The sequence below is a fragment of the Mustela nigripes genome, chromosome 13 (genome assembly GCF_022355385.1).
Source record: "Mustela nigripes isolate SB6536 chromosome 13, MUSNIG.SB6536, whole genome shotgun sequence".
Taxonomy (NCBI): domain Eukaryota; kingdom Metazoa; phylum Chordata; class Mammalia; order Carnivora; family Mustelidae; genus Mustela; species Mustela nigripes.
Genome location: NC_081569.1, coordinates 75741000 through 75762441, shown reverse-complemented (window position 1 = coordinate 75762441; position 21442 = coordinate 75741000). Strand labels below are relative to the sequence as shown.

Genomic DNA, 21442 nt, shown 5'->3' with positions numbered 1-21442 from the left:
CACCTCCTTCCCCTCCTCCTGCTCATTCACTCTTTCCCTCACTCTCCCCTCCTCCTCGGCTTCTCCCCGCGCCCCGCCAGCCCTCGCGCTCTCCCACTCCCTCTGCCCGTCCTCCCCGCTCCCCTCCTCCCGCTCATTCACTCGCCCCTCTCCCTTCACTCTCTCCCCCTCTCTCCTTTCTTCTCCTTCTTTCACCCTCCGTCTCTCACACCCCCTCCATTCCCCTGTCTCCTTTCTGACACTGCACTGCAGCTGCTCCTCAGCCCTGCCCCCTCCCCAGTGAGAACAAACCAGCAACATAGCTTTTTTTTCCTAAAGAGATTTCTATTGATCCGATAAAAAAAAAAAAAAAAAAAAGAAAAAAAAAAAAAGAAAGAAAGAAAAGAAAGAAAAAAAAAGCCAAAACAAAAGGGAGAACCTTCTCCCCGTAGCAGCGGCAGGAACTGCAAACATGATGGCGGCAGCTCCCATCCAGCAGAACGGGACCCACACTGGGGTTCCCATAGACCTGGACCCGCCGGACTCGCGGAAAAGGCCGCTGGAAGCCCCCCCTGAAGCCGGCAGCACCAAGAGGACCAATACGGGCGGTGGGTATCGCTTCCACCTCCCCGCTGGCCCCATCCCCCGCCGCCCGCCCCTGCCTCCCTCCCTCCCGCCGGCCTCCCTCCCTCCCGCGGCCCGGACACCTCTAGCCCGAACCCGGCGGCTCCCGCGCCCCTGCCCCGCGCCCCCTCCCCTGCACCTGCCCGGCACCTCGCCGTCCCGGACACATTTCCATTTCTCTGTTTATCATTCATCAAAATGGCGACCGGTTTTTCGGAATAGACCTATCTTTCCATTTAATCGGTCTAAAGACTGACCATTTAAATATCCTAGACCTGGGCAAGGGGGTCCGTTAAAGAGGAGGAGGATGACCCCCGAGTGAGGTGATGGCCGCCCGAAGATGCGCGCTGCATTTAACAGTCTGATAAAATAAATAAATAAATGGCACTTGGGTAGCGGATAGCAAATGATTGGGGCACCGGAGAGTTTTCCTCTCTTCGTCCCCTTGCTTTGGGCCACAAGTAGTATGCAAAATCTTGATGAGTGCATGCTCTTACCGCACTTATATTGTCGTTGCAAATATCTCATTGATTTGTCTTCAGAGGTGTGCATACGAGGGTGGGGGTGTCTGGTACTCTGACTTGTTAGTTTAACATCCTGCGCTTCCTGGGAAGATGAGTTATAACGGGACCGCTATCGCTTCTTCATTTGCACTGGAGTCATCTTAACAATGCACCCAATGCATCGAGGCAGAGGTGAATTTATCTACAGCATGTACATTAGAGACGGACGGGGGTCTTGGAATGGCACACCCGCAAAATTTGGAACGTTTATTCACATAAGGAAGCTGGATTTACCGGGGTGTTTCCTATTTAAGACTAGATCAGTTTGTCGGAAATTAAAGTTTATGGAGTTGGCTTTATTTTCTAAAACATTTCATTTCACTCTTTCTTGGTTCATCCACCCCCTCTGCTTTAAAAACTGTGGCTGTTTTGGAGAAGTAACATAATCTGTTTGGTCACTTTTAAGTGTGTTTGATATAAATGACTCCTAAGCTTTTTAGTATTGGCAGAATTCTTCTTAAGGTCCTTTAATTAATGAGCTTAAACGAGATCATGGTAGACTAAGAAGTGCTAAAGAAATACACCAGGATTAGTTAGATTTGCCAGTTCACATCACTTTGAGTTATTTCCTGGCAGTTATTACAGGCTTGGAATACACCCTACAGTTTGGGTGGATTATTTGGTAGGAGAAATGTTTGTTTTGCATACTTTAAGTAGGATATAGTCAATGGCTAATTGTAGTCCTTAGGTGTTTGCTAATGTCAAACAAATATAGCTCATCACTATTTACAGTCCTTTTACTTATTTATATTGGAATATGTTAAGCAAAGGTTTGTCATCATATAAATCTCTGAAGTTTTGTTAAAGGGTCAGTTCATTTCATTTTACCATAGTAACCACAGATAGAATTGGAAGTCTTCCATGTTTGGAATAACAACTGGAATTTAGTCATCAGTTTCTACAGTGCTGCAAAATGATAGAACATGTTTAGTTTTTAATTCCAAGTTTGAAAGTATAAATCCTTCAAAATGGGAAACATTTTGTATCTCTTTATTTTTCTTTGCAATTAGCTTATTTTTGTTCTTTAAAAATTTAACCCCATATTTCCTGCAGCTGTATGCCCAATGTTTTAATTGCTGTTTTCCCTCTTGAGGGTGGAGAGGGGATACAAAGTTTGAAATTATCATGTTAACCAAGTATATTTCTTTGCATTTTTCAGAAGACGGCCAGTATTTTCTAAAGGTTCTCATACCTAGTTATGCTGCTGGATCTATAATTGGGAAGGGAGGACAGACAATTGTTCAGTTGCAAAAAGAAACTGGAGCCACCATCAAGCTGTCTAAGTCCAAAGATTTTTACCCAGGTAGGTGCAATGGTGAAGAGATTGTTTGATAAATCCCCAAGGAAAAAAAGGAGAAGATCTACCTGTGCTGTATGTTGTATTGAAAGAAATTCTTAATAGTATGACTTTATTTATATATTGTATTTGTGGAAAATTTTAAAGTATATTTCTACTGTTGGTGTTATGTTTTGTTTCAATAATTGATATACTGTGTCTGATTTAGAACAATTATGAGATGAATCTTTTGGGTATTTCTAAATACTTCTTTCTAATTAGGAAAAAACTCTGAAATTTAAAGATAGAAACATGGACAGCTGGCATCAGGAAATAGGGTTCTTTTGAAGTTTTCAGACATCATTGTAATGACAATTAGTCTAGAGTGAATTCAGAAGAGGGGGTAGGAAGGCTTCTTAAAGAATGGACCATTTACTTCTAAATCCATTATGTACCTCTTTCTGCTTCACTGCTTTGTTTGTTGGCCCTGGAGTGAAGTAAAGAGGACAAGTGCTGCCTCTTCAGATTTTTAAAATACTGCGTTTTTAATGTAATTGTGATAAGGAAATATATTGTTATGTAAGAAGTAAAGTAATACTTCAAAATTTGTGTTATGAACAGCTGTATTAGATTAAAATATGTTAACAGTTGTGTGGTACTGTAACCTGCTGGAAAATGGCAAGTTTCCTAGGTGGTATAATTTTTTTTGTACTTTTCAGTGTTTGTTTTTTATTTCAAGTGTTATATAGTTCTGCGTGTTTTAGCTTTTTCTTTTTTATTATTTTGCTACTTAGTGTAAGGGTTTTAAGTTTAACTAGAAAATCCGCATAATTGAATAGTATATCTCTTAGGTAAAACATTAACTGATTTGCTTTTACCCAGGTGTAGCTTCTGCCTTTTTTGTTTGTTTGTTTTTGGTTATTTTGTCTCTATGGCCATAAAAAATATTTATTCACTGCTGAGGGGACTGATAATGCCTTTTTTTTTTTTCCTGGTAGAAAAGAAAAGCTTATTTGCTTTCAGTGATCTAATTTCAGTAAGAGTTCTTTAATAGAGGATTTCTTTTTCATAGCCAATTGATTGGTGGTAGAAAATGAACTATTATGCTAGATAAGGTTTTAGAATGGTCGACAGTATCATTTAGTTATACAAATTAAACGTAGTATATTTGGTAAACACTACAAATAGTGAACTAAAATGTAATGTATTAGATATGCTGCCCTTCGAAAGTTTGCTCCTGTGAGTGTAGTTTTGTAGATGGCTTTCCTTGTCTCTGAAACTTTCCTTATGCATTAAGAAAGTTTACTAACATATTCACATTTATGTGTTTAAAAGGTATATTATGATGAAAAAAATCAATGTGGAATTGTGAAAACCTTTTACAAATAAAAGCACTCAAAAGAGCTTGATTGCAGAATTAATAACGTGATAGTTCTAGGAAAAGAGCTGCAATGGTAAATTAAATTCACTGTCAATAGATGAAAATGAAATAGCTTTTTTGCATTAAACATGAGGTGGTATCAGATGTGCAGGGATGTTACAGAAAATTGGTGTTTATCAAGGATATTCCAAATAGTAAATTAAATGCCTTTTCATTTGAATATAGTTTATTTTCAGTGGGTTGGAAAGGGTGCACCGAGAATTAGATCTTTTGTTTTTAGTCCACTTAGTTATGCATATTTTTCTTATTACATTGAAATTGCTTATTTTATTTATAGTTAGTTCTGAGACACGTTATTCATATACAGCAAGAATATCCGTTGGAAAAAATGGAAAACTGGAATGCGTTGAACAAAATTTTGTGTGTGTAGTGACGTAACCTGATCAAATGTGATTTGAAATGTCTGGTTAAAAGAAAGCATATACGCTCTGCCTGTAACAGGTGGAAACCAAGCACACACTGGAATCAATTTTAAGGATAAAATAAAGCCTTGTAATTAATAAGAAGCCGTACTAATTCTAAACACTTTTTTATTTAAATATGATATTAACTAGGTTATTACCTGTTCAGACAGATACATCTCTCTTCTTCTGATAGACTTCAATTTTAATAGTTTTTCTGTTCACACTTGACCACAAGCCTGTGGAATTATCTAAGGTCCTGGTATTCTTCAAATAGAGCTACTTTCAACTTCTCGTACTCAGAGATATTTAAGCAATACTTACCTGCTCATCTCAGACAAAGTAAATTATAGAACTGTGATTCATATCGCCGAGTTATAAGGACTTTCATGTAGGATTATGCAGTAATTTATTTGGAAGCCCATTTTTGTGTTTCATTTATGTATTTATGACTCCTATTTGATTAGAATGAATATGTTGATGTTTATTTCATGAAGAAATTTTCTTTTTCTCATTTGGTAAGACAGTTTATTTGGGGAAAAGTATACTTCAGTTGTATAACCTAGTGGATTTTCTCAAATTACCTAAGTTTTGAAACAGAATGTAATTGTATTCCAGAGGTTTAGTTAACATACTGATGTATCTAAGACAGATTTCCTTTAGGATATATAATGCAGAGTACAGACACACTTTGGGGCTATTTTAATAAATTTCAACTCAACTGTATGTCCATTGTTTTTATTGTAGCCAATATAGTCTACTCATATTTATCACATTTGTCTGTTTTTTATGGTTTTTTTTTTGTTTTGTACTTAGCTGTATCTTTAAAATATTTTAAGCAACCTTGCTTTTTTGAGTAATTTTAATACTTATGGTTGAAATCTAGAAAATATTTCATGCACATTAATTGGTATGATTTAGAATTTGTAGAACTGTATTTTATACTGTGTACTTCAACATGTCAGCATAAATAAAATAATTTGGGGAAATTGTGTGGTGAGGATTGTAAAGTGCATTTTTAAATTACTGTGATCAGAAAGAAAAGATCTACGAGTGGACATGCTTTATTTTTTGCTGTGCTTTGTAACTCATTTTTTCTTTTCAAAAATATAAATCGTACAGAATACTACTTATTACCTGTGATTTATGAATATATCTTTTATTCTTACTTGATTAAAACAGCTTATTTATTTGTATATCTTTTCTACAAATAGGTTGCCTAAAGTTGTTGCCTTGTAGTAAAAAACAGCTTTCTCATTTTGGGGAATATATTAATGAATGCATTTTCAGAATGGTAATAGTGTTCTCTTATTCTTTTATTTGGCATCTGAAGGTGTGTTTAGTTTTCATTAATAGATAGATTGATTTTATTTATTATAAATAATACATGGTTCAGGTAGATAATCCAAAAAACTTATTGAATACATTATTGGTTGGGAATTATAAAGGGTTTATAAAATGTATTTTTCATATGTGTTTTAGGTTTTAGAACATTTCATAATGTACCTATTGTTATTCCATTATATGACAGTAGAGATATTCATTATATCAAACAGAAATAATTCACTGTAATCTTAGCATATATTAGTCTGTATCTTACACTGTTTCCATATTCATGGTTATACAACTGGATCACAGTTGATGTAAAGCATTTACTTTTATGATCCGTAAGTTAAAATTTGAACTTATATTCCTAGATTTATTATATCATAATCTTAGCATTGTCCAACTTGGGTGATTTTTTTTTCTTTTAATCACAAGCTGTTTATGTGGTAAAATTTTAAAACTCATGAAAAAGCAGACTGTAACTCAAATACCCAACACTGCCTTAATTTTGACATGGGAAGAATTCAGTGGCCCCCTCCCTTAACCTTTAGGCTCAGGACCGTATAGCAAAGACTGATCATTTGTTTGGGAAATCAGATGAGTTGATAAAGTTTTAAAATAGATCACTTCTTTTTGTTTATATTGTTGAAGGACAAGTATTACAATATTGGTGGTACAACAGGAATATTTTAGTTACAGCTTTTAAAAGTTGCAGTCTAAACACTTTGATCTAGATGCCAAGCATCTTCGAAATTTATTTATACATATTTTAAGGCAAAATTAGTAGATAAATAGAGTTGTAAAAAGGAAAAATAAAGTAGTATAATTTCTAGTATTGAGTTTAATACGATGGTTATCATTACACTGTGTTGTATCTTTGATTTTAGTGTGATCAAAGAGTTGCTGACACAGAATGTGTCTTCCTTTAAATCTTAAACTTGTAATATTTGTCACATTACCTGTTGTTGTGGGTTACTTTATATTTTGTCTCTTTATACCCTTAGTTGGTGGAGGAACCATAATCTTTCACTTAGACATCAATGTCTCTGAAAATTTACTGTTTTTTTAACATTTTGTTTCTCATTTGAAGCAATAGGAAATCTTAACATATGAAGGAATGTTACTGGCATAGCACAATCTATGTTAAAATTGTCAACTCCAAAGGATACAATTTTGATACTTAATCATGTAAGCAAATATTTTGTACCATGGGACTTTTAGAAAAATTTAATTAGCATTAGAAATCTTAGGTTTTCAATTTACTTGATTCTTTTTTTTATTTCATTCTGATGTTGTATCTTCTATCATTGACTTAGTAAGTTGTGGAACATTATTTACACTGTTGGTATTTTCATGAATTACAATGTACAGTGTCTCTTTGATATTTGCTATTTCAAGCCTTCTGGATTTTGGAAAAATAGCTCATTTAAATTTGTGACGTTGTGAGGAAATCCAATACATCTAACAACATTGCCTTGCAAATATCCTCCCTAAAGGTTTCAGGAATAGAGTGAACACAATTGGTGAAATAGTTCAGTATTCAAATATGAGAGATGTTTTGTGTAATATACAAGAGAAAAAACAATCTGTGTCTTGGGAACTCTAAGGAGTTTGTGGTGACACTAAAAACCTGAGCAATAAACCACCCATTGAAAACTTGCTATTTTTATAGCTATTTTGTTTTGTTTTGTTTTGTTTTGCTCTGGCTTAAGAGAAATTTTAAACTTTTCAATAACACGAATAACACTTATTGAACACAATTACGCCACTTGTTACCTAAAATTCAGTACCTAATAAACTACTTTTTACCATGGAATTTAGTTTTAGTTGTTTTCAGTTTAGTGGAGCTGTTTTAACCCACTTTTATGAGCAAGTGCAGCTTTTTAAAATAAAATTGGGGGGACAAGGGTGGGAGATTTATGCTTGATTGCCATCTCATTTCCATCTTTGGATACAGCTCTAGCATAAAGTTAAACAACATCTGCAGAGATCTGACTGACAAACATCTCTCTGGGACTCATCATTGCAGCCTGCAGCAGGTGCATTCAGCTTGCAGTCCTTTCCAAAAGGAGGTTAGTTTGTTCTAACATTTATCAGTAGACCAGTGGGAGCAAGTGACTAGAGAGAAGAGGTTGGTTGTCACTTGTCCAGTGCTGGAATACTACAGGTAATTGGACTGGACTGGTGGGAACCGCAGCAGTGTGTGTCTCACATTGCACTGCAGCTGCTATGGAGCTTAATTAACCTGACCCTCAGAGACTGAAGTGTCATGGTATAAAACACAACATGCAAGAAATGAAGCAGTACTTTTCAGTACTTCCTGATGCTTGGGTTGGTGAAATTTCCATTTTCTTCATCTTGTTCTTAAAAGATATGGCATCGGCTTTCCTACTTTTTTATATGAAGTTATTTGAAACTAATATGATTTCTATGAATGTGATAGAATACACACACACATACACACAAATGATGTTTGTATAGAAATAGAAAGAAAACAATCTTAAGTCAGCAGTATCTAAATTTCCCTGTTCCACAAGTACATTTTCAAATCACGAGTGAGCAAAAATAAATGGAAGTACACTGTAATTTTTTATTAGTGTTACCGTAGCTTAACATGTGTTTATTCTTATATGAGAAATAATCCATGTAAAATTAAGTTGTATCTTTAAAACATGTTAGAGGCAAGCAAACTCTGCCGAATCCTTTGAAGTATTTCAACAAACAAGACAGGTATAGCATAAACACTCTAAAAAAATTAATCTGTCATGTATTTCTCGTTTTAAATTTCTTAATCTATTTGAAAGACTGACTTCAGTATGCTTCCAAGACATACATAGAAGTTTTGTATGTCTTCTAATAGTATTTCCACTTACTGTAGGGGTGTTATGACAGTGCTATTTTATTAATTGCCCTTGAAGGAAACTAATTCCTAGCAGAAAAATGTCTTTATATTATATCTGGGAAGGTGCTATACTATTTTAAAATAGTTCTTAATTTAAAAGTATTATTTGGAATCTTGTGAAGGAGTTTTGTAGTTTTTACTTTCTTTTTTACTAATTTGAATTTTTTGGTCTTTATTGAATATAACCTGTCAATTACCAAAGAGGAATTAAGTTCTGGAGTTTGTACAGGGTTTTTTTGCGGCCTATATGCTTTTCTTGAAAGAATTTTTACCATTATTGCCAGTAACTATTACATTCTGAAGTTACTCTTTGCAAGAAGTCTGTTAAACCTTATTTTAATTAAATTATGAATAGTTAATAATTTACTGGTAATTACAGTAATCCTGGGAAATGAGATTAAAATAATCATCTCTGAAAGTTAAGAGAATCATTCCCGTACTTTTAAACATTTTTCATTTTTGACACCTTGAATAATTATTTTCTTATCAATTCTTATCAATATAGAAATGATTCTTCACAATTCCACATACATACTGCACTGTCATTTTTAAATTTTTGATAAAATAATTGAATGAAAATAACCATTTAAGACTAGAAAGTACAAAAAAGGAATATTATATACACTGACAAACTTTATGTACACTGACAAACTTTCTGAGATATTTTCAATATTCCCTGAGTTTCAAGCTACTATATGGATATCCTTTTCCATAACAAAACTTGATCATGAAAACACATCATAGCTACACTCCATCATTGATCTTTTGCTGCTTCCTGCAGGGCCTGTCATAGCATCGTTGACAGGACCAGATGAAAAATGAAATCAGTATCTTGAGTTTTTTAACAGCAAAATGATTCAGGTAAGATTATTTGGTGTGGAAAATAAATCTTTTTTTTAAAAAAAACCATTCTTAAACTAATTTTATTTAATAATTGATATTTAAAATTAATGTATTTTTTCTCTTTTCAAGACCTGTGTCCTACTGATGTTCAGTGGATTTGTAATTTACAATGAATTATATTCTGAACTCAGTAATTTTTAAAATTTATAGACTATAATGTTTTTTTACTTTCCTTGTAAAATTGAACCACCTTTTGAGGTTTTGAGGAATAATTTTTCTGTTTTAAAGGTTTTAGAGAACAGTTTTCCACTGAAGATTCCATAATTCCTTTGCAGGAGAAATTTTCACATAATGTCATAATGTACTTATTAATTAAATAGGCCTTCAAATCCTGTATTCCCTGTAGGATATAATAAATGCTCTCAGTTGATTCAATTTTAAAAATCATTCTTATCTTAAAGAAGAAAGTTGTTTTCATTTAAATTGTTAATATTTTGCTGCTCTAGGAATTAGATTCAGTGAATTTTTTTAAGATCTGTAATTTGGGGGAAGGGCAGAAAGAAAGGAATTGGGGTACATTTTGTTAACACTGAACATAGTGGGAACGTAGTATAAGTTTTTGTTATATATTACTAAATATTAGAAGAATTCAAACTTTTCAATTTTGGTTATATTCACTCTTGAAATAATGTTTTTGAAGGAGTTAGTATTAGAAGCAATTGAGTTTACTTGGAGATTATAAATTCACATATTTAGTCTTAATTATTCTTTATATAACTGTGCTTTTATTTTTCTAAGACTGTTTTTATTTTAAAGTCATGGAAGTGCTTTTTAAAAAAAAACTGGTGTGAAATCTGTCTGGAAGCTTTTTCTTGTTAATAATTATGTGTATTTATCAGATGCTTCCTATGAGCACAGGTGTAGGCAGCTCTTTGCTCATCAAGACTTAGAGATATTACAAAGCATCTTTTTCTTTGTTAAAGGAATATGGGAATGTTTTGCTTTTCCCTAAAAAGCTGTGCTTTAATTGTTGCTGTCTTCTTAAGTTTTAAGTTTTTCCCTGTTATATGGCATCTCTGTCAATGTCTTAATAAGGACACTTAGAAGTAGCAAAGAGGCTTTCCATTTGAAGAGATTGGAAAAATCATGGAATTGTGGAACTAGATGAAAAAAATGGGGAGTAGATTTGATCTCTTCCAGAATCCCTAAAACTGTTGAGAAAACCAAGATACCAGGAGATTAAGTGATGTAACTTAATCCTATAATTTTAAATATGTTTTCTGAATTTGGGGTACAATTTTAATAGGTAATCCATTCTCTTCTTGTTTTGCTCCACTGTTCTTTTCCTACCTCCCTTTTTGGATATGACCCTTGGAGGAAATAGAGCTTTACTTTTTCTCTTTCCTAGTTTTAAAATGAATGTGCCCTCTCCCCCATTTTGAAAATTAAGTTGAAAGCTCATTACGTATTTTAGGACAATTTTTATTGGTGATTTGCTGTACTGTAGGGCCAAAGTCAGGTTCTCTTTATCATTATCATACATTCAAAAAAAAAAAGTATATGATAGATTATATTTGTTTAGAATGTAGCCTGGTCATTTTCTGGTTTTCCATAATTATAGTTTGAAAATGTCAGTATTTTCAGGGTGATTTGATTTCTGCACTTCATTATTTTTTTTCATTTACAAAGTTTGTTTTCTCTTTCTTTTTTTTTTTCTTTTCTTTTTTTTTCTTGCTTCCATTGTTCCTTAGCTCAGTTTTTAAGAATTTCTTTATTTTGGTTTAGCAGATTATTGACCTTAATTTTTTAAGAATGTGTACACTTTCTAATTCAAATTCTGTTTTCAAGGACATATGTATTTTCCATATTTTTTATGACTTCTATAAAAATTTCCTTATGTATTACTTATTTGCTTATTTGCTGTTACTTATTAACAGTTGGTTTAAAAAGGACAAAATATTATGGTTAAGAAATATGCAATAGGCTAGTTGTAAGGCAGTCTAAGTAAAAATGAAGATATACAATAGTTATTAATTTTAAAACGTTACCATTTTCTCTTTTTTTAAATTCATTTCACTAAATTGGTCTGCTTCTCAGTTAATTAGAGTTCTGATGATGTTTGCATTATATTGTAAATTTACGGACTACTTTTTAACATAATTATAAAAGTACTTAATGTGATTTCTGAGGATATATTTTTCTTCACAGCTTTAAAGTAAAACAAAAATCTTTTGTGATAGTTGTTACTTACATTGATTTACTAAGCTCCATTGGTATGAAGGAACTTATGTCATCCTTCATGCCTGTTGCTGTATGTTCAGTCTACAGCTCAGTGCTGTAAAGATAGGTGGTAATTAAATTTAAATGAATGTATGTATGAATGAATTAATGACTGATTTGAGGCTTCTTCTGTGATGTGCTCGTGCAATATCAATACAATGGTTGGAGAAGGCGTTTTGTTTTTAGTTTTTCATTGTATTTCTAATTTACCTTAATTGGGGCTGGTGTGAATATATAAAGTCTGTATTTTAGATAAGTGAACTAATGAGTTTAAATATTGAAACAGACCAGAAATGGTCATAGAATTGTTAAAACAAGTATGGGCCAGGTATTAAGGAAAAAGAGTGTAATGTGAAAAAGGAGTTTTGCTTTGTATTTAGCGTATTGGGAAACTCAAATTCCAGTATTGTGGAGAATATGTCAAGCCATCAACAATGAAGATAACTTTTAAAATATTCTGACTTAAGCAACATGAGCTTAATTAATATTTAGTAATCTTTGATTTTCAGGGTATTTCAAGAAGAGTCATCAGCCAGCAGACTGTTCCTTACTTGCACAAGTAGCCACATGGCCGTAAATAAACTATAATGTAACATAACTGTAAAATCTTATAATGTAGGTATTTCAGAGTACTCTTAGCAATAAAAATAAGTTCATGTTGCCTAAGTCAGAATAAATATAACTAAAGTTACATAATTAAAAATATGATAAATAAATGTTTTATTTTTAATGTATTTTAATGTCTTTTCCCCCACCTGTAGTGGTGAAGTTAACATGTATGAATATATTATGATTTTAGAAGCTGGGCTATTTAATTTTCTTATTTGTGAAGGGAAAAAGTATATACAGCTTAAACTCTATAGTAGCTTGGATTTTGATTGACTTGAATATCAAAGTATTAGTATGTGTTGCTTTATTTGAAACTAGAATTTTAGGGAAGTTACTAAATTCAGGCTTCTTTAGTCTTTTAATACTTTTAAAACACTTTTTAAGCAGTTAAAATTTAGAGAAATGCACAAAATATTAATGCCCTGTATTAGTACATTGAGTTCTGCTACAATAAACCAATGAAAACATCTAAGATTTGGTAGATAAACCTATTTAGTCTTATGTTTAGCCCCCTACAGTTTTATAAATTCTATTTTTTTAAATGCTGGTGGAGAACAGTTAAAATAACTCTGTTGTAGTGTTTCTTTGCCTGGCTGCTTCCCCTGCTACTACCATGGCCAGATTTTAATATTTTGTTCAATGTTTATCTGCACCTTTTGGGTTAGAATTAGGTATACAATGCTCTGAAGATCTTATTCTCAAGCAAGGAAGCAATAAGAAACAAGAGATGTAAATACCTGGTTATAAAAAGGTTTAATAAATGTGTAATGATAGAATTGTGTCTTGAAGTTGAAACTCTATCTGTGACCAGATCTTAAGAGGGGAGGGTAGGCTTCAAAGAAGACTTCAAAGAGGAGGGGTGTTTTGAGGGTTGGATTTAATTGGCTGGATGGACAAGAGTAGAAGGTCATTTGAGGCTGAGAGACAAAATATATATCCATGTAGATATGAAAAATTCCTTTTATATTCAGGGGTCCAAAAGTAGTTTGATATTACTGGGTTAAAAAGTGGATATTTTGGGGCGGGGGAGGGGTGGATGGGGATAAGAAGATACTATAGATATTTGTACAGATAAGATAAAGTGTATTACGTGTGAAAAAGATAAAAGTTTGATTGAAAAATACTCAACTTGGATACATTTATTAGTAAGAATTATTTTAAAGAAGAAATATGTGTTGCATCTATAATATGACTGGCAGTGGTACTGTAATTAAAATTTATGTACCTATTTGTTTAAATGTAAACAGTGATTCTTGTATTTTGGAGGATTACTTTAATTACCTATAAGTAGGGCAAGCAATAGGTTGAGGAGTATGACTTTCAGCTTAGGCAATAGAAGTAGAATTAAAAAGAAGATTAATTTGTTTAGGAAGGAAAAGACTAAGGGAAAGGTGAGGCAAGTAGGAATTCAGAAAAAAAGAGACATTAAGAAATATGATTGTTGTCTTTTATGAAGCGATTATGTGCCAACGGTAGAAGAAAAAAGGTATGGGGACCTAGTGAAGGACAATTGCCAGTGAAGAATGTTGCTGTATTCAGGACTAGTATGGATAGAAATCCGGTTTTGACATTTGTTCACTTTGATGTATCTTGTCTGTGCAGGTGCATTTGAAGTTAGTGACTTGAATGGCTTCTTTTACTGGTTTACTTTTGAATCATAGCAGTTTAGAATCCTATATCTGATAAAACTTTTTTCATTTCTTAAATTACATGAATATGTAGGCCTTTTTAGCTCTCTTGGCATGTGAACAGATGTATTCACTTTTAATCTGATAAAAATTTGTGATTTACACAATGTATACTTTTATTTAATGTGTGAATTTGATGTCATTGGAACACTAAAGTTTTGGTATGTGAGAGAGCATTGGTATGCATCAGGTCAATGAAAATGAAAACTGAAACTTCTTATTCATTGTTCTTGGATTCTCTGTTATGTAATTATTTTATTTAGGATTTTATTTGATTATTGAGATTAAACAGGATTCTCCATCATTGATAAATATTTATTTCATATAGGAATCAGTTCTTTTTTTTTTTTTAAGATTTTATTTATTTATTTGACAGAGAGGGAGGGAGGGAACACAAGCAGGGGGAGTGGAAGAAGGAGAAGGAGCCTCCCCGCTGAGCAGGAAGCCTGATGTGGGGCTCAATCCCAGGACCCTGTGATTATGACCTGAGCCAAAGGTAGACGCTTAACGGCTGAGCCACCCAGGCGCCCATATAGGAATCAGTCTTAATCCATAGTCTATCAAAATCAGATTAATTTTAAAAAGGCTGAAAAATATGGCACTGTTTTTCCATTTAGAAAATGAGATTAAAAATCTATCTAGCATTTTATACTGATTTGTGAAATTATTGGCTAGTTGTGTAGAGAAACATTTAAAAATTGAACAGCTGAAGTGACATTAAGCACCAGATGGGAATTTGAAATAAAAATATTCACTGTGTAATCTTTATTTAAGTGCTATTCATAATTCAATAATACCAGTTGTGTAACTCAAAGTTGAATTCAATACAAAAAGGAAGCACAAACGAAGTCTCATAGCCTTCAAACTGATGTGCATATCATGGTATGATAGGACTCATTCTTAAAAGGGATAAATAATATAGGTAAGACAGCTGCATACTTTTTTTTTTTTTTGCAGAGGCAGTATAATTCTCTTTGAGAAAAATTTTGAAGAAATTTTGGGTTTGTGAATTGTTTCAAAGTAGTGTTTATTTAAATTTAACATCTTTTATGAATTCTGCCTTTAAAATGATTCTCTATTTTGTATTTACTCACATCTTCTATGCTAGAAATTTCCAGCCAGATTTTCTTTCTGGTAATAATTTAAATTTCTTCTGAAGACTATACCTATTTTGTTTAAGAAAAGGTATGTTCTTCTGGAAGCTTTATCACATTTTTAGCTACACTGGTGTATTTGACATCTTGTTTAAGAACTAGAATGACTCTGGATATGAAAACACAAACTGTGATAATAAGCTAGATATGCCATATGTGGCAGTTTAGGTTGGCATATATCTCAAATGGCATGTTTAAAGTACTGTATTACTAAGATTAGTAATTTTACAGTGGAAGGCTGCTACTTTTATTGTATAGTTTCATGCTGGTGGCCTTAGAATGCTGATAGACTCTTTACTTGGTAAATCCCTGTTTTCAGCCCTTGTGAAAGTCTTTTCACTGTTGAAATGATCTACATGGGATCTGTGTTAGTAACTTACCTTCTGAAGTTTATAAAAGTTAATGGAAATATTGCAAATAGTATGTAGTTTGACAGATGCTTATGAATGTGAATAGCTATCCTTATGTTGTATTTTGTTAAAGAATAATAATGTTATCTGATAAAAAATGGTTTAGTAAAATAAATAGTTAAGAATCAAAAACAGTGTTTTTGTTTTTAGGAAATGTACATATGTTGATAGAGAAGGTTTGAGGTTCTCTAGAGTCTTGGCAGTGAAACTGTTTGAAACAAACTGCAATAAATATTGCCCCTTTATGACAAAATACCCAACTTTCAAATATTATTACAGCTTTTCTGAATATAATGTTTTTATTTGATTTTTTAAAAAATTGATTTTATCAAAGATTTTTCTCAAGGCCCTTCACATAATTTAGCAGACTGCATTAAAAATAAGTAGAAACTGCAATGTGATGGGGATAATTTAAATTTAGAGAGAGAAATAATATAGGTAAAGAATATGTACATTTTTTGGCCACTCAAAATATGCAGGACAAATGCAGTTCTGCTTGAGGAAAATTTTTAGTTGGGGAAATGTTTCAAGTAACAGTTATCGAAATGCAGTATTTTTTAAAGTGCCTGGCTCTGAATTTCTTTATGTGAGTATTTAAACTCTCTCTATTATTGTTAATGGGAAAAGTGATGATCCTGTTTTTAAAAGTCTAAAACCTTATAGCTAAAACTTATTTAATAAAAGTAAGTAGTACATAAAAGTAGTTTGTTAATCATGGCTTAGTTAGATCTTACATTCTATCTCTTATTTCAATTCTTAAAATCTCAGGGTAGGTTCCTGTTTTTAGCAAGAATTTTTGTCACTGTTTTATAGTTCAGGAAAAATAAGATGGTGAAACTTAAAATGATTTGTGATGTAACAAGTTAATGAGGAACCTGTTTGTCTGCTGTTTGTTCTGTAACTTTTTACATCATATTACTTACAAGCTTGAGTTCAGAAATACAGTATTCAAAATTTAGGTAAGAGTCACCCAACTGCCACATTGGTCCATTACTGGGAAATAACATATTTTTGATGATATAATAATTTTCCCTGTTTATCTAATAGGAAAATCTTACAAATTTGAATTTTGCCATCAAAAGAAAAACTGTAATGAGCAAAATAGAGACATAAAAACAAGTTTTCTGGGGGCACCTGTTTGGCTCAGATGGTTAAACATCTGCCTTTGGCTCAGGTCTTGATCTCCAGGTCCTGGAATCAAGCTCCACATCTGGTTCCCAGCTCAGCAGGTATTCTACTTCTTCTCCCTTTGCCTCTCCCCCTGCTTGTGCTTTCTCTGTCTCTATGTCTGTATCTCTCTCAAATGAATAAATTAAAAGAAGATAAAAGTCCACAGGTTTTCTATTCTGACGAGACCTCTGTAAACATTGCATTTTTATATATTTTATGTACTTCTCCATCTACTAATTTATATAAGATCTTTAATATAGTTTGAAATTTCACTTTATCTATGAGAGTATTTATGTGAAGTTATATAATTCTTAGTTTAGCACTTTTTAAATCACATAATCAACACAGAACATAGGAACATAGGAAGGTGTAGTCAAATAACTATGACAACAGTTACTATAATCAAAATTTTTGTGAGGAAAATATGTTTTGGACATCACATGGTGAAGTTTATTAAGAAATTATCAAATCAGTTCAGTGCTTTTTAATGCTTTCTGGGTATGTAGGGTGGAGACCCCAAGGGAACATGTGGTAGAAGAACAGAGTTTGTATCTGGTCTCTGACACTATAGCTATATGATTTTTGTCAAATCATTTAATATACTTGTACCTATAATTTTCTCTAGTTTTCTCATCTGTGTGATGGAGATATTAGTACCCCTCATATGATTATAAGATTTTGGTCCAGGCACCACAAAAGGGAAGATGTAAAAGTATGTCACATATTACTTGACATAATAAACATTTTATGATTATCTTTTTTAATCTCTTCCTTCCCATGTTTGTTACATTTGATAACACTAAACATACATCAGATATTTTAATGTAAAATAAATTACAAAAATTGTTTTCATAATAACTTATTAAAATGCAGGCAATACAGAGAAAGTTAAAGCTAATTTCTCATCCCACTCTCTTAAGATAATTAATATAAATAAGTTGGTATATATTCATTTAGGCTTTATAAATGATTTTTTATATTTTTATACATTCAATTAAATTTTTATATATATTCAGTTTTCACACCTTCATATTTTAATAGATAATTACAAGTGAGATTCATTGCTACATACAGGAATGAGTTTTTAAACACATCACTTCTGTTGATTAATAGAATATAGAATTTCTAAATACTCTGTTAGTTTCCTTCTATTTGTGACTGTGTTGGTATTTTATGTGAATACGTTTATATGCATAGCTTAAAAACATGTTCTATGATACCCCTGAAGATACACAGAGCTTTATTGTTTGTTTTTTACCCATATCACTGACCTGAAAACTAAGGATATGAATTTATAATATTGAAGCATATCAAAATCTCATATAAAGCACATAGGCTTCTTTGTATTTAAGGCTCTTGAAAATTAACACAATTTGTTAATCCTGTCTTCATCGTTGCACAAATATAAAACATTTAAAATATTGATCAGGGCTTTAATAAGAAATTAAGTAGTATATAGAATATTAAATATTTCTGTCATAATTTTTTCAAGATATCAAGACTTCTGAAAATCCTTTCCCTACTAGTCAAAAAGAAAGTCATAGTGTATTAAATGATGAAGCTAGGTGTTTAATAATATAGGTGAAAATTCATAAGACTTATTTTTCAGCTTTTTTTTTAAGCTTAAAAATTGTTTTAATTGTTTCTATAAAACACTTTAGTTCATGTTCCGTCAACTTCCATGAATGACCCAATAAAATTTAGTGGTATAGTTTTACTTAGAGTGTGTTTTGGGGTCATGGTTTATTACTTTCCATTTCTTAACAAGTATTCATATTTTCCATGATTCATCACAAAATTCTTCATTGCCATTATGGCGAAAACTTTTTTATGATATGTCTATTTTGTTATAATCAGTGTATAAATTTAATGTATTAAAATGCCTATATTAAATATTTAAGATTTATTTAATGCCATAGCAAGAACAACTGTAGATACGATATTTTTGTGTGTGAATGCACCTTTAAGGACAATAATGTAATTAAAATCATACTGATTCTTATTGCTTTGTGAGAAATATAAAATCTTAGTGAATATCTGCCATAGTATAGAGTAAATTCAATTTTATATTTAGAATTTACACTTTTGAATATGTAAGAATATTAAATGTTTTAGGAAAAGATAAAGTGAGAAACTTTTCTAAAGGTCATTTAATTCCAAAATAATTAAATATTGTGGGCCTAATCTTTAGAGTGATGGGTTTATTCTTAGATACTTAGAACATGTAGAGATATTCGGAGTGTTTAAAGTCTGATTAGATTGAGAGTAATACTGAATGTTGGCAGTTTATAGAAGAGGAAGCTGAATTAGTGTAGGGTAGAGATGACTGAGGCTTATCTTTAATTATATTAGCGTACAGTTTTGGAAATTAGAGAAATTTGAGATGGTTTGTGAAAGCTGAAAATAGCACAACTTCCTTGTCATTTAGAACATTTTCACTATTTTTTGGAACTAAGGCAGCAGGCTACATAATATATGATGAATTTAAGTATTAAATCTGAAATTTCCTCTGTTATCCTGAGTGATGATCTGATGTCCTGTGTAACTGGGAAAATAAAGGTAATTAAAAGAAATTTCATGAGCTCCTACTGCCAGATCTGCCTAACTGTATCAGTTCCTACATAGTCTGTATTTTCTCTTATTCTGATAAACTGTCCTTGTACCTAGCAAAGGCTAATCCTCCACTTTTATTCTAGATTACATTCCCTCATAGCTATTCAGGCATGTTGTAGCAATTCTTTTCCTTTCTTACATTATCACTATACCAGTCAACAGCTGTTGACAGCGATCACTGTCTTCTCTTTGAAGCATTTCATTTTGCTTCCAGCACACCTCTGCCTCACTGATTGCAGCCTCAAATTTCCTTGGCTGTTTTCTTCTTCTTTTCCTGAGCTCAGTCCTTGGATTGCTCTCTTCTTTTTTCTATACATATTTACTCCCTTGGTGATCCTATTCAGTGTCATGGCTTTAAATAACCATCTGTTCTTCCACGACTACCAAATGTTTATATCCATTTTGGACCTTTCACCTAATCTATAGACTAGTGATGTAGTTACCTACTTAATATCACTTGAATGTCTAATAAATATGTTAAAATTAAATGCTCTCATTTTTCAAATACCTAAATTTAGTTCTCCCACTATCTTCTCCCTCTTAATTACAACTTCATCCTTACAGTTTCTAAGGCCAAATATCTTGGAGTCATCCTTCATTTTCTTTCTTTCTGTCAAACTTTACATTTAATCCATTCTAATTTTGTTCAATATATGAAAGCCAACAACACATATTAGAAACACAAACAAATGTTGCAAAAACACATTCTGCTCTGATTAGCCAGGATATGGATACTCTAAAAATCTCCAAACTCTGGAGATTGGCAGAAAGTAGCCAGTCCCAATTACTAGGTTAACCAGACTGAAATTGTTTTTAATTTCAAAAGATAAAGCAATGGGAAATCTAGATTCATGTTTCATTTTTTGTTACAGGGAAGTCTGTAGGAAAGAATCTGAATTCTAAGGAATATCAGTATCAGTATATCCATTATAGTAGCATAAGTATATACCTGCAAAAATTGATTTTCAAAGAATAAATATGAAGCAGTAGAATTAAGAAAACTCTAAATAATTCCAGTTCACTAGATTGTATCAAATTGAAATGTATTGATCCTTGAGGGCACAGTTAGCTTAAAATGCAAACTGTTAGGTGGCATATATACACATTGTGAATGTATACTGAACTACTTGGAATCTTGTGCTAAATCAAAATTTCATCTTTTTTGATGATTGTACATTAAATCGTACACCTAAATAATAAATTATCTTAGTGGTAATTGTTTTTCTATAAAATATTTTGAAATACCTTTATGCTTATCAACTGGGAATTTCCTCATTTTACTGTCCATGAAAAATTATTCTAGTTAATGGACTTCATTTCTCTTTCTAATTTAAATCAATTAGTTTTTCCTTTACTATTTTGTGGGTTTTTTTTTGTTGTTCTGAACTAAGTTATTAAAAGAAATTGCATTATTTCACATACAAGGAGAAAAAATAATTGAGTTTTTATAGCACCAATATATTTTTAATGAATAATTATGTAATAACAATTTTGACTTATTTTCTAATTATACATTTCATTGGTATGTATTACTGGCAAAAGATACTTGATCTATGGAAATAATCTGCCAGAATAAAGCAAAATCAATCTGGATACCTGTAAAATATATAGATGATTCAGTAGAGGAAGTTGTTTAGTCACTGTTGTAACTACAGGGGCAAGGACGGTGGATTACAGGGGCAAGGATGTGTCTATGCAGTTGATTTCATTTTTAAATTGAGCATTAAAATTTAATTTTGTGACTCAAAATTATACCCTAAGATTTATGACTTAAAACATTTTATTTTGGCATGCGTATTAATTACATGTTTCTTTCTTAAATCATCCCTTTTAGTGTTCATTTATGTGGGATGTGAGTTTGCACATCATTCTTACATACTATTTTGGAAATACCTATATTATGCTATTTTCACACAGCTGATGGGGATTTTATACAGGTTTTTCCTGATTCAAAAATCCCATTTTCGGGGCACCTGGGTGGCTCAATGGGTTAAAGCCTCTGCCTTCGGCTCAGGTCATGATCTCAGGGTCCTGGGATTGAGCCCCGCATCGGGCTCTCTGCGCAGCGGGAAGCCGGCTTCTACCTCTCTCTCTGCCTGCCTCTCTGCCTACTTGTGATCTCTGTCAAATGAATAAATAAAATCTTAAAAAAAAAAAAAAAGA

At 32.4% G+C, this 21442-nt stretch overlaps 1 protein-coding gene across 3 annotated transcripts in view; it reads left to right on the top strand.

Annotated features, from left to right (window-relative positions):
- Window positions 1-441: 441 nt before the first annotated feature.
- The window catches only part of NOVA1 (NOVA alternative splicing regulator 1), a 144793-nt gene continuing 123792 nt past the window's right edge, over window positions 442-21442 (top strand). For all 3 annotated transcript variants that reach the window (XM_059373026.1, XM_059373025.1, XM_059373027.1), the window contains exons 1-2: window positions 442-587; window positions 2326-2469. In XM_059373026.1, coding sequence (XP_059229009.1) covers window positions 452-587; window positions 2326-2469 — 280 coding nt within the window. In that variant the 5' untranslated portion in view covers window positions 442-451. The remainder of the gene's footprint in view (window positions 588-2325; window positions 2470-21442) is intronic.